Source organism: Pseudophryne corroboree, chromosome 5 (genome assembly GCF_028390025.1).
Source record: "Pseudophryne corroboree isolate aPseCor3 chromosome 5, aPseCor3.hap2, whole genome shotgun sequence".
NCBI lineage: Eukaryota > Metazoa > Chordata > Amphibia > Anura > Myobatrachidae > Pseudophryne > Pseudophryne corroboree.
In genome coordinates, this window is record NC_086448.1 from 614,397,858 (window position 1) to 614,418,504 (window position 20,647).

A 20,647-nucleotide genomic window follows, 5' to 3' on the forward strand; every position below is an offset into this window, starting at 1 on the left:
CTTTGGGGAATTCCTCAAATAGACATGATGGCATCTCGCATCAACAAGAAACTTCACAGATATTGTTCAAGGTCGAGGGACCCTCAAGCAATAGCGGTGGACGCGCTGGTAACACCATGGGTGTTTCAGTCGGTGTACGTGTTTCCTCCGCTTCCACTTATTCCGAAGGTGCTAAAGATCATAAGAACGAAGGTTCAAGTGATCCTCATTGCTCCAGACTGGCCAAGGTATCCAGATCTTCAGGAATTACTCATAAGAGATCCCTCGCCTCTTCCTATTCGAGAGGATCTGTTACAGCAGGGGCCGTGTGTGTACCACGACTTACCGCGGCTACGTTTGATGGCTTGGCGGTTGAGCGCCGGATCCTATCCTGAAAGGGTATTCCCAATGAAGTTATTCCCACACTTCTTCAGGCTAGAAAAGGAGTGACGTCTAAACATTATCACCGTATTTGGAGAAAATATGTGTCTTGGTGTGAATCCAAGAAGGCTCCTACGGAGGAATTTCAGCTGGGGCGTTTTCTCCATTTCCTGCAAGCAGGTGTGGATGCGGGCCTAAAGTTAGGCTCGATTAAAGTACAGATTTCGGCCTTATCGGTTTTCTTTCAAAAGCAATTGGCCTCCTTTCCAGAAGTTCAGACCTTCGTGAAAGGAATTTTGCACATCCAACCTTCCTTTGTGCCCCCAGTGGCGACATGGGATCTTAACGTGGTGTTGCATTTTCTTCAATCACATTGGTTTGAACCTTTACAGAAGGTTGAGTTGAAATTTCTCACGTGGAAAGTGGTCATGCTATTGGCCTTGGCATCCGCAAGGCGGGTGTCTGAGTTAGCGGCTTTGTCTCACAAGAGTCCTTATTTAATCTTCCATGAAGATAGAGCAGAGTTGAGGACTCGTCAACAATTTCTGTCAATGGTGGTTTCATCGTTCCACATGAACCAGCCTATTGTGGTACCAGTGGCTACTGACGCCTTCATGGAGTCAAAATCCCTCGATGTTGTCAGGGCCTTGAAGATTTATGTCGCCAGAACGGCTCAACTTAGAAAAACAGAGGCTCTGTTTATCCTGTATGCTGCCAACAAGATTGGAACGCCTGCTTCCAAGCAGACTATTGCGCGCTGGATCTGCAATACGATTCAACAGGCTCATTCTACGGCTGGATTGCTGTGACCGAAATCAGTGAAGGCCCACTCTACCAGGAAAGTGGGCTCCTCCTGGGCGGCTGCCCGCGGGGTCTCGGCATTATAACTCTGCCGAGAAGCTACTTGGTCGGGTTCAAACACTTTTGCGAAATTTTACAAGTTTGATACCCTGGCTGATGAGGACCTCATGTTTGGTCAATCGGTCCTGCAGAGTCATCCGCACTCTTCCGCCCATTCTAGAGCTTTGGTATAAACCCCATGGTTCTTGAAGCGTCCCCAGCATCCTCTAGGACGTATGAGAAAATAGGATTTTAATACCTACCGGTAAATCCTTTTCTCTTAGTCCGTAGAGGATGCTGGGCACCCGTCCCAGTGCGGACTCTATCTGCAGTTTTTAGTTATGTTTACACACGGGTTGTGTTATGTTATAGTCAGCCTGTTGCTGACGTTGTTCATGCTGTTGACTGGAGTTTGTTTACTGCCATGTTGTACGGCGTGTTTGAGGTGTGAGCTGGTATGTGTCCCACCTTAGTTACCTATAAATCCTTTCCTCGAAATGTCCGTCTCCCTGGGCACAGTTCCTATAACTGGAGTCTGGAGGAGGGGCATAGAGGGAGGAGCCAGTTCACACCCCTTCAAAGTCTTAAAGTGCCCGTGTCTCCTGCGGATCCCGTCTATACCCCATGGTTCTTGAAGCGTCCCCAGCATCCTCTACAGACTAAGAAAAATCCTATTATTCTTCAGCAAAAAGTGTCAGCTGTCATTAGATCATTTCCACATGTCCTAGAAATGAATATGTTTATACAACTTACAATAGTGGGCAAACAAAAATATATTTGGAGTAAAGCTTGGTATTACAGTAACAGTGAAATAACTTATATATCTTAAGAAGCAAAGGATTACCGCTTTCAGAACACACATGACATAAAATTAGCATAATTTTTGTAACATTGCGGGTAAGCATTTAAAAGCTTATTCATTTTGGGGGCTTATTTTGTTTTGTTTTTAAATGCAGAGACTTCAGTGTCAGTGTGAGCGTAACACTTGTGGGGACAGCTGCAATGAGTGTTGCCCTGGTTACCACCAGAATCCATGGAGACCTGGCACCATTTCCATTGGCAATAAGTGTGAGAGTAAGTTGGGTCTCTGTTCTTCTGTATGGATTTTGGAACTTTGAACTTTTCCAATGTATTTATTCTTTTAATCAGTGATTCTAATGTAGTTAGTGAAAGGTGACTTGTAATTGCTGCTGTTAATAATGAGTTTCTTTTCTCTCGCTCTGCAGTGAAGTATTACTATTGGGATCACATGCTTACTTACATACTTTTGTTGACGTATTAAAACGTATAAAAAAAATTTCTTGTAGCTGTCGTCCCTGTGAAGGACAGCGAACACTGATTTGTGTTTGAATCTTTGTAATAAATTACAGCTGATGTGTTTATGAATTGTGTTAATAATGAGACAATCATCCTGACACTCCTGCTTTTGGGTCTGTCCTTATTTTTGTAATTCTTTTGATAGGTTCTTGTAATTCCATTCACAGACACACACAGGCCCAGCTGCAGCAAACATTGGATACAAATGATCAGAAAACACCTTACTTAACCTACCTAAATACACCATAAAACACTTAGTAGATGTATCATACCTTTGAGAGAGACAAAGTGGAATAGTTGCCCATAGCAACCAACTGTCATTTATCTAGCACAGTCTGAAATGACAGAAGATGTTACATCGCCCCCTAAAAAACACATGCAAATATAGTTGATGAATGCAGTTATAAACTTATTTGCCAAACATACAATTTTTGAGGATTGTGGAGGTGTTTATATATATAATGGGCTGACACGGTGTTGAATGCAAGTCAGTAATTGCTCCTACATTGTGTGCATGGAACTAAATGCGCATATTCTCCCATATGCTGAATTTCAGGCATCTCTGCAGTCAGGCAGATTGGTACTCTTTGTTTCATAATTGCCATCATTATTAGTGCACACTTCTACCATCCCTATCCTTAGTGTGATACAGGTGTGCTGTAATTACACATATGCACAACTTTGTATAGTCCACAATGCCCCATCACCGCTCAGTTACATCCCATTAGTGGTCATGTGACTGACTTGCATATGACTCAGTGTAACCTGTGGTTGCATACTCTTGGCTCCAGCTCAGCGGCAGAAAAAACACACAAGAATCCAACTAGCATTTAACCATGCATCCACCCCATTGGCCATCTATACTTATAGTTAACAACAACAAAAAAGTTTTGTAGTGAAAGTGGACTCGTTTCCTAAAGAGATACAGTACAACTAGAGAGCAGTTGTGTCTATGCAATTGTGGTGAGAAAAGGGGCAAATGCATTCGGGAATGCAGGTAAATACATTTACCCAGTGGTGAAATTGTTTATCACCTGGGCACTGCAGTACTATATAATTAAATATTTTTATTTTATTTAGTTAGCACAGTGGTTGGAATCTTAATATATATGTTTCTGTTACAGAATGTAATTGCCACAACAAAGCAGAAGACTGCTACTATGACCAAACCGTGGCTGATCAGAATATGAGCTTGAATATTCATGATCAGTATATTGGAGGAGGCGTTTGCTTAAACTGCACACAATACACAGCTGGAATTAACTGTGAAACATGTATTAATGGATACTACAGGCCTCACAAGGTATAACCCACTCCCTTTCCAAATATCTCTAGCAGTACCAGCTGTCACAGTGTAGCATGTAACTTACAGCAATATAAATTATATTAGGATATTGCCTTAAAGTTTTACTTGTCTTAATGTTTTACTTGTCCAGGTCTCCCCTTATGCAGAAGCACCGTGCCTTCCGTGTGAATGTGATCCATTTGGGTCTCTTAGTCCTGTCTGTGTTGTTGATGATAGTCATTCCAAGCAAGGTATTTATCTTCATCCTTTATATATACATATGTCTAATCTTCTTTCATGCTTCATCTGCCAAGGACAACAGTAAATATAATACAGGAAGCATGTATATCCTTTTACCCAGAGGCCTCTTCTTCATTGGGAGAGGCTCACTTTCATAATCACACAAAAAGTAAAGTTTATTGCGTGGGTTAATTAGAACCTGCCGATATTGGATATATAAGCCAGCAGAGGGGCCAGATGTTTGCAGAGGACTATCGAGATAGATTCTTCAGGTGTAAATAATAATATCTTCAGAATTTATTCATTCGGACTATTAGATCTAATTTATATAAGAAAAATACATCCACAAAAGATATAGTTAACCTTTAACAGTTTTTTTTCTTCCTTTTTTTAAAACACTTATTTTAAGTTGAGTTTTATTGGCCACGATGAACAGTGACTAGGAGGGAGGTATACTAAGTCTTGGTGAATGATAAAGTAGAGAGAGATAAAGTACCAACCAATCAGCTCCTAACTGCCATGTTACAAGTTATGTTTGAAAAATGACAGGAGGTGATTGGTTTAGTCTTTCCCCACTTTATCAATCTCCAATTGATCTTAGTACATCAGCCCATAAGGGCCATATTGAGTGGATCCCAGGTGTTACACAGACGTGAGAGAATGCATACTGATTGTGATAATTTTCAAGCTGTCATGGTTGTCACATTGTCAGGATGATTTATATACTCTGTATTTTGAAGGTGCTCTTCCAGGCCAGTGTCAGTGCAAAGAGGGTTACACAGGCCCAAAATGTGATCAGTGTGCATTTGGATATAAGGTATACCCAAATTGCCAGCGCTGCAACTGCAGTTTGATAGGAAGCCTGAATGATGATCCTTGTGCAGAGCAGTGTATATGTAAGGTGAGCTTATTCATTGTGTTTTATTCTGTTCTGATGTGTGAGGTAAAGAATTGAGGTGAGACAGGAGCTGGAGAGGTAATAGCTCCTAAGAGGCAACAATGTGTTTTATTGGGATCAGTACTAAATGCCGCCGGCCGGAATCCCGGCGGTCGAAATACTGACGCCAGAATCCCGACCACACAATCCCGACAGGGGTGGCGAGCGGAACGCAGCCCCTTGCGGGCTCGCTTCGCTCGCCGCGCTGCGGGCACGGTGCCTCGCTACGCTCGGCACACTATTATATTCTCCCTCTATGGGTGTCGTGGACACCCACGGAGGGAGATTATGTCGGGATTGTGGCGGTCGGGATTGTGGCGGTCGGGATTCCGACGTCGGTATTTCGACCGCCGGGATTCCGGCCGGCGGCATCTTGACCGCATCCCGTTTTATTAGTGAATTCACTACTGCAACCACACTCATTATATGCCCTGCATATTGCATAACATAGCACTGTAAACCGCTTATTCCAGACACATTTATCTGCCTAACTTACCACATTTACGATGAGCTAAGTCCGGTCTCCATCATATCTTTCTGTCTTGTGTTTTTTTTTTCTGGGCTGTGCCCTAACTCATGCTAGATATTCTAACTAGCATAATAATCTTTTTAAGAATAAAGATGGAAATATATGTTTATCCATGGCAACCAGTCAAAATGTTGCTTTCATTGATAACTTGTACTGGATCGATCAAAGCTGATTGATGAGTGATATGATTTAGAGCACATTAGACCTTTATCAAGCTTATAGCTTCTCAGAAAAGAACTAGAGATACATTGAAGACTAAATGACATTTTCCTGACTGTATGGCAGACTAATCAATCTAAGTGTAGTAGATCTGAGCAAATAAAGAACATGTTATTCATTCAGGATACACATGGTTGCAAGGGAAATTATTGGGAAATGTGGAGCCCCAAAATCCAAAGACTCTCTACAATTCTCAGTCATGTTTAATCACAAGAGGCTGATATATACATTTCCCTGTCAACCAATGTCTGCACACACAGGCCAATGTGGTGACTGGCTGACCCAACTGTCCCTACTGACTAATCAAATTGCATTGAATCATACTTCAGTGCAGTGATTCAAATAAAAGCTTTGTAAGGGTGATATATATTCGTATGCCATATTCATGACAATTGTATTGAAAAAGAACAAATTTTCCTGAGAAGATTTTGTTGGCTAATCATAGGGACTAAATGATCGTATATTTGTGCCATATTTCAGGAACACGTGGAAGGTGAAAACTGTGATCGGTGTAAGGTTGGATACTACAACCTGCAGGAACAGAATCCAGAGGGATGTGTTGAATGCTTTTGCTTTGGTGTGTCCGGTGTCTGCGATGAGCTTTTTTGGCACACTACTCAGGTACAATATATCAATATTTCTCATGTGTATTGTCAGGGACCATTGCAGGTCCAGCATATTTTATGGAGATGACCATTTTCAGTGCTTTTTTCTGTGCATGAAGGTACCAGTACTCATCCAGTACTCATAAAAAGGTACTACTACTCAAAGAAAGGTACCAGTACTCAGAAGAAAGGTGCCGATACATAATGTTACAAAATGACTAAATAGTTAAAGTAGCTTCCACACACAGGACAAGTTTTTTTCAGACACTTATTTTATCCATTTCTGAAATGATGTCATGGTAATCTTCCTGAGAGTAGTTATAAAAATTTAAACTTGTACAAATAAAAAAAATAAAGTGTTGGTTAAATACCTTCACAAATAAAATCACTGACCGTCTTATGATTTAATATAGCTGTGCCCACCGTTCAGTTATGTAAACTTTGTATTATAATAGTTATAATCATAGTGCACCTAAAAATGTATAAGCAGCTCCTAATGTTAAAAACTACTGTATTTTATTTTAACATGTAAACAAAATAAAAGCGCTTAATTTTTAAGATCAATGTAAAAAACAAAAAACAAAATAAGCACTAGATGTGAGAAAGGAAATATAAACATAGATGTGAAAATAAAAACATATACAGTAACTACTTTAGGTAATTGGACATTATGAAGAGATATAAAGCTAAATGTAATAGAGTGAGAGTTTCAGAAAGTGAGAGATTTGGGAAGGTTTTGCAGTTTTTTTTTTAAAGTGGCAATGATTTACACAGCAAGATCAACCTGGTTTTTCAGTGTAAATGATTGCCACTTAAAAAAAACCTGAAAAACCTTACCAATTCTCTCACTTTCTGAAACTCTCACTCTATTACATTTGGCCCATGAACTGAAAGTACAGTCATGCACACACAAACAAATGCTATAGTTATTTTACAAGTGTGTTTAGGTGGGGGCGGGGAATACCCTGATACGCTTCCATGGATGGTGCGGTAAGCTTACACTACTAACTGCAAGTAGCATTGTCCTGGCTGGGTGCCTGCCTGTTGCTACCTATCTTCTTGCCGGCTAAGACTCAGTCCTTGAGCAGTGGCCAGCAGTGAATCTGAGAGATAGATGGTGATTATTACCAGTGTGACATGTGACGTCACAGGGTTGTGCAAGTTGGCCGCAGTGTTGTCAGAGAGCATCTAACGCATTTCTCCCAGAGACATTTTCAAGGATAAATGCTGGTACTGTCTTAGGTTCCTTATTATTACAAATATAGCAGTTTCGTAGTTTTAATATGAAAGTGTTACATTTTTAACAGTAAAGAAACTTTTTCATCAGCAAATCAGATGTGTTCAAGGGGGATATAAGGAACCTAAGACGCTACCACCAGCCATCTTAAAAAAAATCTCTGCATGAAACACGGATGCTTTCTGACCACACTGCTGCCAACTCTGTGACCACACTGCTGCCAACTCTGTGACGTTATGCCAGTAACTGCTGCTGTTCTTATTCACTACTGGCCCCTGCTCATGGGCTGAGTCTTAAGGCCCGTACACACTGGCCGATATATCGGCCGTTCTCTTGAATGGCCGATATATTGTGGGTCCGTCGGCCAGTGTTTACGGCCGTTACGTCTGTGAACTCCGTCGTTCACAGACGTATCGCGTCGGCCCCGCAGCACAGCCGACGGCCAATATATTTACCGATATATTGGCGTGTCGCTGTGTGTGTACGGCGGTCGGCCGACCGCCCGTACATATGCTGCGGCGGCCGGCGGTGATTGACAGCTGAACTGGGCGGGCGTGTGTACATGCCCGCCCAGTTCATGACGTCAGTCCCCGACGGATCGGGCAGTGTGTATGCTGAACACACTGCCCAATCCGTCCATAGATATATCTGCCGATCAATTGATCGGTAGATATATCTTCCAGTGTGTACCCACCTTAAGCTGGCAAGGAGGGAGGAATTAACAAGCAGGCACCCTGCCTGGACACTTCTACTAACAGTTAGTAAAGTAAGCTTACCACACCATCCACAGAAGTGTATCAGTACATTCCTCTTCCCCTGTTTGTGTGTGCATGTCCGTGCTTTCGGTCTGTATGTCTTCATATTGTCCAATTACCTACTTATATGTTTTTATCGTCACATCTATGATTCTATTTCTCTTACGTCCTAGAGGATGCTGGGGACTCCAAAAGGACCATGGGGTATAGACGGGATCCGCAGGAGCTTGGGCACACTGAAAAGACTTAAGACTGGGTGTGAACTGGCTCCTCCCCCTATGCCCCTCCTCCAGACCTCAGTTAGACTTTGTGCCCAGTACTGACTGGACACTCACAGGGGAGCTCTCCTGAGTTTCTCTGGAAAATACTTTTTGTTAGGTTTTTTCTTTTCAGGTAGACCTGCTGGCTACAGGCTCCCTGCAGCGTGGGAGTGAGGGGAGAGAAGCAGACCTACTTCTTTTTAGTTTAAGGGCTCTGCTTCTCGGCTACTGGACACCATTAGCTCCAGAGGGTTCGATCACTTGGTGCGCCTAGCTGCTTGTTCCCGGAGCCGCGCCGTCACCCCCTCACAGAAGCCAGAAGAAAGAAGTCGGGTGAGTATGAGAAGATCAGAAGACTTCAGGACGGCAGAAGACTTCGGTAACCAGGTACAGCGCAGCGGCGCTCCATGCTCCCACACACATCGCGGATGGCACTCGCAGGGTGCAGGGCACTGGGAGGGGGGGGCACCCTGGGCAGCAGGTCACTGGGGTCCGGGTAGCCGGCAGAAGCACTGTCGGCATTTTCAAATTAGGCGCGCTGAAGCCCGCCGGGAAGGGGCGGGGCTTAGCGCGCGGCTCACGGCGCCATCTTCCTCTCCTCCACGCGGCGGCAATGAGATGCTGGGCCGGACCACCATCGCTCCCCGCGAGTAACAGGGAGATTTCTCAGGGGGGGGGGGGCGCAGTGTGGTGCATTGTTTTATTTCTAGCAGTGCTGGTAATATATATCCCCTATAGGGATATATAGGCGCTGGGGTGTGAGCTGGCATACTCCCTCTGGGTCCCTCTCTGGGCTTCACTGTAGGCCTGTCCCCTAGCCGAGACATTTTGAGTGTGTGTCGCTGTGTCGATCGAACGTGTGGACATGTGGGTCTGGATTTGGCTCTGTCGGAGCAGCCGACACCTGATTTACTCACGTTATTAACTACAATCAATACGAATGTAGCTTCATTATCTAAGAGGTTAGATAAGTCTGAGTCACAGACGCAGGTGGGGAAAAAGTCCATAGAGGAGGTTTTATCTCAGGTACAGACCCCATCGGGCTCGCAGAAGCGGCCGTTTATTCAGGTGGCAGATACTGATACCGACTCGGACTCTGACTCTGAGGTCGATTTTTCTGAGGCGGCTTTGCATCCGCGTTTAGTGAAGAGTATTCAGTACATGATTGTGGCTATAAGGGATGTGTTACACATTTCTGATGAACCTGCGGTGCAGGAAACAAGGATTTGTTTGTTCAAAGGGAAAAAGCCTGAAGTGAAATTTCCCCCCTCTCATGAAATGAATACTCTTTGTGAAAAGGCTTGGGAGTCGCCGGATAAGAGGTGGCAGATTCCCAAGAGGATTTACATGGCGTATCCTTTCCCCTCTGATGACAGGGAAAAATGGGAGTCGTCTCCGAATGTTGACAAGCTCTATCTCGTTTGTCTAAGAAGGTGGCGCTTCCGTCTCCGGACACGGCAGCTCTCAAGGATCCGGCGGATCGCAAGCTGGAGACGTCTCTGAAGTCTATTTTCGCTAATACAGGCGCATTGCTCAGACCTGCAGTGGCGTCGGTGTGGGTGAGTAGTGCTATTGCTAAATCGGCCGATAATTTAGCCACTGACATGGATACCCTTGATAAAGATAATGTTCTTCTGACTCTTGGTTATATCAAGGAAGCTGCAGATTACCTGAAGGATGCAGCGCGGGATGTTTGTCTTTTGGGATCAAGAGCCAATGACATGTCAATATCGGCTAGGAGGGCGTTGTGGATCCATCAGTGGAATGCTGATGCCGACACCAAGAGAGCTATGGAAGCTTTACCCTTCAAAGGTAATGTCTTGTTTGGGGACGGCTTGGCGGACCTGGTCTCTACCGCGACGGCGGATAAGTCCTCTTTTCTTCCCTATGTTCCCACACAGCACAAAAAGGCACCACATCAGCAGATGCAGTCCTTTCGTCCTAATAAATACAGGCGTGGAAAGGGTTCGTCCTTCCTCGCTTCAAAGGGTAAAGGAAGGGGTAGGAAGTCGCCTGCCGTGTCAGGCGCCCGGGACCAAAAGTCCTCCCCTGCCTCTACCAAGTCCACCGCATGACGTTGGAGCTTCCCTGGGGGAGTCTGGACCGGTGGGGGGCCGTCTCCGAGTCTTCAGTCAGGTCTGGGTTAGTTCAGGCCTCGATCCTTGTGTCCTAGAGATTGTATCTCAGGGATACAAGCTGGAGTTTCGGGAGGTGCCCCCTCACCGGTTTTTCGTTTCGCCCTTACCAGCGTCTCTTCCGGACAGGGAGCTGGTGTTGGCAGCGATACAAAAATTGTGTCAACAGAAGGTCATTGTTACAGTTCCCCCGTCACAACGGGGGGAGGGGTTCTACTCAAGCCTATTTGTGGTGCCGAAACCGGACGGTTCGGTCAGACCGATTCTGAATCTAAAATCCCTCAATCCATACTTGAAAGTTTTCAAGTTCAAGATGGAGTCTCTTCGGGCTGTGATTTCCAGCCTAGAGGGGGGGGGGGGATTGTATGGCGTCAGTCGACATAAAGGATGCCTACTTACACGTCCCGATATTTCCTTCGCACCAGGCTTTCCTCAGGTTTGCGATACAGGACTCTCATTACCAATTTTCAAACGTTGCCGTTTGGTCTTTCCACGGCCCCGAGAGTGTTCACCAAGGTCATGGCAGAAATGATGGTTCTCCTTCGCAAGCAGGGGGTTTCATTTATCCCGTACTTGGACGATCTCCTGATAAAGGCAAGGTCCAAGGAAAGGTTGCTAAGGAGTGTGGATTTGGTGCTGTCGGTGCTTCGACAGCACTGTTGGGTGCTAAATTTACCAAAATCTCAGTTGATTCTGACCACCTGGCTGTCTTTTCTGGGCATGATTCTCGACACGGAGTTACAGAGAGTTTTTCTTCAAGAAAAGGCTCTAGAACTGCAGTTGTTGGTCAGGGAACTTCTGAAGCCGAAGACTGTGTCCATCCATCAATGTACGCATGTTCTGGGGAAGATGGTGGCGACGTACGAAGCCATTCCGTTCGGCAGGTTTCATGTCCGGGTGTTTCAGTGGGACTTGCTGAGCAAGTGGTCCGGGTCTCACCTGCACATGCACCGGAAGATAAGTCTATCTCCCAGAGCCAGAATTTCCCTCCTGTGGTGGCTACAAGGGTCTCACCTTCTAGAGGGACGCCGGTTTGGTATCCTGGATTGGGTACTTCTGACGACAGATGCGAGTCTCCGGGGCTGGGGTGCAGTCACCCAAGGCGGGAACTTCCAGGGGAGATGGTCGTTCCAGGAAGCGGGTCTCCACATAAATGTTCTCGAGTTAAAAGCCATTTACAACGGCCTGCTACAGTCAAGAAGCCTTCTTCAGGGTCGACCTGTCCTGGTACAGTCAGACAACATCACAGCGGTGGCACATATCAACCGTCAAGGCGGCACAAGGAGCAGAGCGGCAATGACGGAGGCCACAAGAATCCTTCGCTGGGCGGAACAACACCTGAGCGCTCTGTCAGCAGTCTTCCTTCCGGGAGTAGACAACTGGGAAGCAGACTTCCTCAGCAGACACGATCTCCATCCGGGAGAGTGGGCTCTTCATCAAGAGGTGTTTGCAGAAGTGACAAAGCGTTGGGGACTCCCTCTGATAGACATGATGGCGTCTCGTCTCAACAAGAAGCTTCCGAGGTATTGTTCCAGGTCAAGGGACCCCCAAGCCAGTGCGGTGGATGCCCTGGTGTCTCTGTGGGTGTTCAAGTCGGTGTATGTGTTCCCTCTGCTTCCTCTCATTCCAAAGGTACTGGGGCTCATTCGGCGCGCAAGGGTTCAGGCGATTCTCGTAGTTCCAGATTGGCCAAGAAGGGCCTGGTATCCGGATCTTCAGGAATTACTAGTGGAAGATCCTTGGCCGCTTCCTCTAAGAGAGGACCTGTTGTTGCAGGGTCCATGCGTGTTTCCAGACTTACCGCGGATGCGTTTGACGGCATGGAAGTTGAGCGCCAGATCTTAGCTCGTAAAGGTATTCCAGGAGAGGTCATACCTACTCTCCTCAGGGCTAGGAAGGAGGTTACGGCGAAGCATTATCACCGTATTTGAAAGAAGTATGTTTCCTGGTGTGAGTTTAAGAAGGCTCCTGCGGAAGAATTTAATTTGGGGCGTTTTCTTCACTTTTTGCAGGCTGGTGTGGATGCAGGCCTGAAGTTGGGCTCCATCAAGGTGCAGATTTCGGCATTGTCTATTTTCTTTCAAAGAGAACTGGCTGCCCTCCCAGAGGTTCAGACGTTCGTGAAAGGAGTTTTGCATATCAATCCTCCGTTTGTGCCTCCTGTGGCCCCATGGGATCTGGATGTGGTCTTACAGTTTCTCATGTCTTCCTGGTTTGAGCCTTTGCGTAAGGTTGAGTTGAAGTTTCTCACCTGGAAGGTAGTCATGTTGTTGGCACTGGCTTCTGCCAGGCGGGTGTCTGAGTTGGCGGCCTTATCTCATAAAAGCCCGTACTTGGTCTTTCATTCGGATAGGGCAGAATTGAGGACTCGTTAACAATTTTTACCGAAGGTGGTCTCCTCGTTTCACATTAATCAACCTATTGTGGTACCGGTGGCCAGGGATGCTGGGACAGTTCCAAGGTCTCTGGATGTAGTGAGGGCGTTGAAGATCTACATCGCCCGTACGGCGGTTGCCAGGAAAACTGAGGCACTGTTTGTCCTGTACGCTTCCAACAAGATTGGTCATCCTGCTTCAAAACAGACTATTGCACGCTGGATTTGTAGTACGATTCAGCAGGCTCATTCTTCGGCCAGATTACCGGTGCCGAAGTCGGTGAAAGCCCATTTTACCAGGAAGGTGGGCTCGTCTTGGGCGGCTGCCCGGGACGTCTCAGCTTTACAGCTCTGCCGAGCGGCTACTTGGTCGGGTTCAAACACTTTTGCCAAGTTCTATAAGTTTGATACCCTGGCTGATGAGGACCTTGCGTTTGCTCAGTCGGTGCTGCAGAGTCGTCCGCACTCTCCCGCCCGGTCTGGAGCTTTGGTATAAACCCCATGGTCCTTTTGGAGTCCCCAGCATCCTCTAGGACGTAAGAGAAAATAGTTTTTTGGTAATTACCGGTAAATCCTTTTCTCCTAGTCCGTAGAGGATGCTGGGCACCCATCCCAGTGTGGACTGTTTCTTGCAGTGTTCTCTTGTTGGTTCACTTAGTTTATACACGGGTTGTGTATTTCTAGTTTCAGCTTGTTGCTGTTGTTTTTCCATACTGTTATCTGGTTTACTGTTACTCCGGTTGTACGGTATGGTTGTGATGTGGGCTGGTATGTTTGTAGCCCTTCGTTTACACAAAAATCCTTTCCTCGAAATGTCCATCTCTCCTGGGCACAGTTCCTATAACTGAGGTCTGGAGGAGGGGCATAGGGGGAGGAGCCAGTTCACACCCAGTCTTAAGTCTTTTCAGTGTGCCCAAGCTCCTGCGGATCCCGTCTATACCCCATGGTCCTTTTGGAGTCCCCAGCATCCTCTATGGACTAGGAGAAAAGGATTTACCAGTAAGTACCAAAATCCTATTTTCTTTTCTCACATCTAGCGCTTCTTTTGTTTACAAGCTCTGTATTATCTGAACTCAGTTTTGCCATATAATGTATGCTTTAAGGCTGTGTGCAATATTGTACGGCATGATATAAACATATTCATGAGTAATAAGCCTATTTGAGGTTAGTTTAGCTTTACAGGAGATCATTTCCATAGCAAAAAATTGGTGAAACGCAATGTTATATCAAGTTTGATTTCACCTTGCACCTTATCCTGTACAAATGCACCAAAGCATTTTGGCAGAATGCTTGTTTGCAGTGAGAAGATCATGGCCACTTTTACTGCAAGGGACTTGAATTTTTTTCCACTTCAGAAGCCGCTGTGGCTAGCACTTTGCGACTTTTTTATTCTTTTTAGAGATGAGCGTGTTCGGATTTAACGCCAGAATTAATACCAGTTCGGTTTTATCCGGACTTTTCTTATTGGCTGTCCAAAACACATGACATCCGTGAACCAATAAGATGCCGTTTTGAGATCCGAGTAAATCCGAGTAAAACCGATCCCCCTCATCACTAATGTTTGAGGATAGGGGTAGATATAATGTTGGAAGACCTTTCATATGGCATATAGGGTGTTATTCAGAGTTGGTCGCAGATTTTGCTAGCAAAATCTGCGACCAATAAAATCGCATGTTGGGGCTGCCCAGCACAGGGCAAGGCCGCTCAGCATGTGTAGCGCCGCCCAGCGATGTGATCTCAATTCAATTGCTATCACATCGCAAAAACCTCAAATAGAGGGAGGTTGATACCTCCCTATGCAGCCTAGCTGCATAGACAGGCGCATCGCCACCATGTTTCCGATTGCAGAAAATGGAGGCGACATCATCGGCCGGCCCCAAAAATGGCCATGACATGCCTGTGTTTTCTGGGCCCCCCCTAACGCCACACCACCGCCCCGGGATGCCCGCCGCCTGTCAATCATGATGCGATTGCATCCTTCAGGGATGCGATCGCATAATGATTGGTTGCGCACATGCACGGCGACCACTGAACTTGAACTGTGGCCGCTGCGCATGCGCAGTCGCCAGAAAAGTGCTCATTTGCGCAATCGCAGCGTTTGCAACCAACTCGCATAGATTGTAAGCTTGCAAGCAGGGCCCTCCTACCTCTATGACTGTTTGTTTTTACCCAGTTTTGTCATCTAATTGTGTCCAGTTGTAAAGTGCAACGGAATTTGCTGCGCTATATAAGAAACTGTTAATAAATAAACTCTGAATAAGGCCCGTAGACTTTTGCACAGGGCACCTCTTCAGATTTTCCTGCCTTTTTGCAACCCTGATTGCACTTCTAGTTTGCAGTTGTTTTTTGAGAGGAAGATCAGCTGTGTGTGTTTATGTGCACTGGGTGGACCAAGTCCTTCACCAATGAGACACAACATATCTGCTGAAATGATTACAGCTCACCATATGTTCTTTTCCTTGCTACAGATGTCTGCTATAACTGGCTGGCACGTCAGTGACTTGCATGGGTCTGAAAGAATTCAGCCACAACAAGACCAGTTTGATGGTCCTCATCAAATAAGCATCAACAACACAGAAGCCAGGAAGACCCTGCAGTCTGTCTACTACTGGGATGCGCCATCATCTTACCTTGGAAATAAAGTATAAGCTGTGCACTATTGGGTTTCTCTGTGCCTCATGTCTGTGCTGAATGGCCCTCATTCCGAGTTGTTCGCTCGCTAGCCGCTTTTCGCAGCAGTGCACACGCTAAGCCGCCGCCCTCTGGGAGTAAATCTTAGCTTAGCAGAATTGCGAACGAAAGATTAGAAATAGAAATAGAAATTTCTTTGCAGTTTCTGAGTAGCTCGAGACTTACTCTGCCACTGCGATCAGTTCAGTCAGTTTCGTTCCTGGTTTGACGTCACAAACACACCCAGCGTTCGCCTAGACACTCCCCCCTTTCTCCAGCCACTCCCGCGTTTTTCCCAGAAACTGCAGCGTTTTTTCACACACTCCCATAAAACGGCCAGTTTCCGCCCAGAAACACCCACTTCCTGTCAATCACACTCCGATCACCAGAACGAAGAAAAAACCTCGTAATGCCGTGAGTAAAATACCAAACTTCTTAGCAAATTTACTTGGCGCAGCCGCAGTGCGAACATTGCGCATGCGCAGTTAGCGGAAAATCGCACCGATGCGAAGGAAAATAACGAGCGAACAACTCAGAATGAGGGCCAATGTTCAGCTGTGAGGAAAATAGAAAAGGTTTATTAAAAAATTGTCAATCATAGGTATTTGCAGAAAAAAACATATTTTAGCCTGTTATCACAAAAGATACTCTAACACTCTGAAGTCAGGGGCTGCAAATAATGCTTCCCTCTTAAGAGGCGAGAAAGAAAGAACCACTCCCCAAGAATTCAGCCCAAGAAACTGCAGCTAACAGGCAATCAGTTACTCCTTATGGACCTGTCCCCCACCTTACCTCCCACAGCACAAATGCAAATGGACTACTGTGCAGTAATTAATTATTAATACTGTGGCATGCAGTTGTTAGAGATTACTATGCTAGTTTATTGTCTGTGGTTTATTTATATGATTTTCTTTTGTTTTGGTGTTGTACTGTGTATTTTTTAATAGTAATAATTATTTCACACTTGCAGTTGACATCTTTCGGTGGATTCTTGAGGTATACAGTATCTTATGATATTCCTGCGGAAAGTTCAGATGGTGAACTCATCTCTAATGTTGACCTTGTTATACAGGTAATGTATATGATTGTTTGCTCTTACAGCTTCAGTCTATGGGGAGATGTACAGATGTGTCCTCTTATATCTTGCTGCAGTCACGCTAAACAGCCCTTGAAGATCGTGATATCTTTTTCTTTGGAGGCTGCACCATTTCTTTGTTTAGGAGCGCCGTGTAAAGTATTATTGGTGCTTTTTTAGCCATTGAAGTCATGCCATGCTGTGGCGGGACTCGGTAGAGTCAAGCGTCTTTTTGTGTTTTTCCTGTGAAAATGTGTCTTAGATGCAATGTAATGTAATAGGACGCACAAGCAGCTTCTGCTGATTAAAATGATATGCAGCATGCTGTTATTAACGAGGACCTCCCTTGTCTGTACATGTTCAGACGAGGGAGGGGCTCGTTAAGAGTATGCGGGAGCGCGCATCGTTAACGACATTGAGTGTACACACTGGACGAGATTGTGAAAGATCTCACTCAGATCGGCCCTGCTGAGCGAGAGCTTTCACTTTGTCGTCTAGTGTGTATGGGCCTTTAGACGCATTTTCGTGTGAAAAAAAGACGCTCGGTGCTACCGAGTCACATGGCACTCACGTATTATGTGTAACGCGACTTGTAGCGCACGGAGCAAAGATGTAAGAGGACACATCTGTACAACACCTTGGAGAGAAATAAGGTATCAGCCAATTAGTACCAGCAAATCAGCTTTACAGGCTGTGTTTGGAAAATTATAGGAGCTGATTGGTTTCTCTAAAATATGTAGGCAGAATTACCAAAATGTGTCTGCTAATGCAAATCTTCTGATGCCAAGACTGAGACTGACTTACTCGCGGGCTCGGACTTAACATTCGGCACAATAGGCCTGCGTCTTGGGACAGCTGAAGAGCTTTCTTTTTTATGCACAGCATGTATGTCATACTTTTCTTGTATTTAAAGGATACAAAAATTGGATGACTGAATGAATAAATTAATGAATGAACGAACGAACGAACGAACGAACGAACGAATGAGTTTAGCTAAACTCCAGAATTGTTAAATGCAATGTCTGTTTTGAGGTTGAGTTTAATGAGAGAGAAGTAATCATGTATTGTAGGACCACCATATTTTGCTCTGTGATGGGTCGGGGAACAGTATCAAACCTATAGCAACCTATCAATTTCTAGCTATAATTTATCAAGTACATTCTATAAAATCATAGCTAAATCTGATTGGGTGCTATGGGCAACTTCTCCACTCTTTAGAAGGTTTGATACAGTACATCTCCCTTTGGATCAGAAATACTACAGAATGTATATTATAAGTGACCTGCAGATACTGGATGAAGCATGGGTGGCTGCCTTCAGTGCTAATGTTTACCTAGTTACTTGTTTGCAACCAGGTTTATTTTTTAATTTTAAAGCCAGCTTCTTCTGCCGTCATTGTGTCCGCTTCCATTATTGGCAACATAACGTATATCATACTGTTCAGGCACACAACTATTTGTTAATTTCATATCATATTGATTAACTTGATTAAATCTTTTATAAATTCATTCTATGGGGATAATTTAATTGTATGTGATGGACGTGATGAAATGGGATATCGCCCTGGCCGGTATCACAAGTTTTCCCTCACCCCCATAGATGTGCAAGGTAAACTTGCAAAGTCGGCACTACCATAACTGGCCAATGTGTGTGCATCCCCAGTGGCACATCATGTAGAATTGTCTTCACGCTTTATTTTCAAGGCGTTGACGCAGTAGAGTGATTCTTTTGCTACTGTGCAGGTGCAAAAATCTCTAAAAACTCCTACTACACATGCATGTGTGCATGCACTAAGGCTCCGTTGTGATCGAGAACCGTGGTATCAGAAATGTCTTGGAAAAAGGGTGTGCGTTCCTGGCAGGTGACTGGGAGATTGCTATGGGTTTGCACAAAGATGATCTGTAGTATGGCAATGGGGAGAGGTGCAGGCATAATGGTAAAAGTGGTTGTGTACACAGACACTCAACAGCTCACATAGGAGGTCATATACGGACAGAGAAGATGCACCTGCCGTAGGGATAGTGCAAGTTTCAATGGAGCAACTGATGGTGCATCTAAAGACACTCCAAATGGTATTTCAGTGCCTACGGACACTGACAGTGGGCATCTCAGTTCTCGCACATTAGGCCGCAGGGATTTCACTGAAGAAGTCTTTGTAGGGACTTTTGCATAAAGACAAACAGGTGACCGCCAATAGGCAAAGCTGCGTCTACGTCCACCTCTGGATCAGCCCCTATGTATTGCGACATTTGGTTGTCTCGCACAAAGCAGCAGAAGCATTATAGTAGAGTAGTTGATAACATCTCGCACAGACTGATTGCTCATTGTAGTTATGAATCTGTATTGATCGAAAGACATACAAATATACAAGGATGGTACAATAAATAAGGTAACAAGACCTTAGATTGTGTAAATGTATTCAACTCATGCATATAATTTTAAGTAATAGTTTGGCCTTGTTACAGATTATTTCTCTTACGTCCTAGAAGATACTGGCGTCCATTTAGTACCATGGGGTATAGACAGGTCCACTAGGAGCCATGGACACTTTAAGAATTTGTGTTGCCTGGCTCCTCCCTCTATGCCTCTCCTACCAGACTCAGTTTAGAAAATGTGCCCGGAGGAGCCGGTCACGCTGAAGGAAGCTCCTGACGCGTTTTCTGCATTTATTTTATATGTTTGTTATTTTCAGGCAGGACTGGATGGCACCAGCCTGCCTGCTTCGTGGGACTTAGGGGGGGAAAGGCCCAACCTCTTGAAGGGTTAATGGTCCCGTTCCCTGCTGACAGGACACTGAGCTCCTGAGGGACCCATCACGGCGAGCATACAGTCCCACAGCACGCCGCCACCCCTAACAGAGCCAGAAGAATGAAGAGTGGTGAGTACTGAGCCGGCGTACTGGCTAGCGGGGCACCGGCCATTATTGCAGCATGAGGGTACGGAGACGCACAGCTCCTAAACGGGGCAGAATGCGTCTCCGGACACAGTACACAACTGCGTCCCCGTACACTGTACACAGTACGCATACTGGCACAACAGCCTTAAAACGGTTCTGCTCCATTTTAAGCACCAGATTCCTCAGTCAGTATAAAAAAAGCAGGAAGGCCATGCGCCATTGAAGGGGCGGAGCTTTACTATGAGAGGATGCAGCAGCTCACCAGCGCCATTTTCTCTCTGCAGTGGACACAGACGCTGACAGGACAGGGACGTGCAGCTCCTCCAGTGTGACTCCACATTACCTCAGCGGTACCAGGGGGTCATAGCAGGGGGGGAACCATTACTAGTGTACTAAGTCCCCAATCAGGGTACTTGGTCTGCGACCCGACTAAGCTTGGCATTAGCGATAAGGGCGCAGTGGGGGCTGGCTCCAAACATCTCTGTGTCTCCCTGAAGGGCTCTTTTGTGGGTTAATTGTGCTTAACCTTTCCTCTGTGTGTGTGCTGTCACATTACATTATGTCAGCTAAAGAGTGTGTGTCTTGTACCGCAGTGTGTTCCTCTTCACCAGGGGGCTCATTACTGGGTACTCAGGGTTCACAGACTAGCGGGGCTGAACCGGAATGGGTTAATTCTCTTAAGGAAATGATCTCAACTCTTTCTACAAAATTGTCCTGCAGTGAGAAAGAGATGCAATACTTAAAACAGACTGTGGATGAGTTTCTGAACAGAGACTCAGTCCCCAAGACAGCGTCTCAATCCCCTTCCATTTGTCCGCAAAGCGATCTCTGGCCCATATCCTGCAGTCTGACTCTGACGCTGACAAGTCAGACATGGAGAAGGGGTAGGTGGACTCAGAGGGGGGGATGCAGC

At 45.5% G+C, this 20,647-nt stretch overlaps 1 protein-coding gene across 1 annotated transcript in view; it reads left to right on the top strand.

Annotated features, from left to right (window-relative positions):
* LAMA1 (laminin subunit alpha 1) overlaps positions 1–20,647 on the top strand; it is a 376,319-nt gene that overhangs the window by 115,202 nt on the left and 240,470 nt on the right. Inside the window, exons 7-13 of the mRNA XM_063923508.1 lie at positions 2,157–2,274; positions 3,642–3,820; positions 3,954–4,053; positions 4,783–4,943; positions 6,208–6,348; positions 15,562–15,735; positions 16,734–16,835. Of these exons, the coding sequence (XP_063779578.1) occupies positions 2,157–2,274; positions 3,642–3,820; positions 3,954–4,053; positions 4,783–4,943; positions 6,208–6,348; positions 15,562–15,735; positions 16,734–16,835 (975 nt within the window). The remainder of the gene's footprint in view (positions 1–2,156; positions 2,275–3,641; positions 3,821–3,953; positions 4,054–4,782; positions 4,944–6,207; positions 6,349–15,561; positions 15,736–16,733; positions 16,836–20,647) is intronic.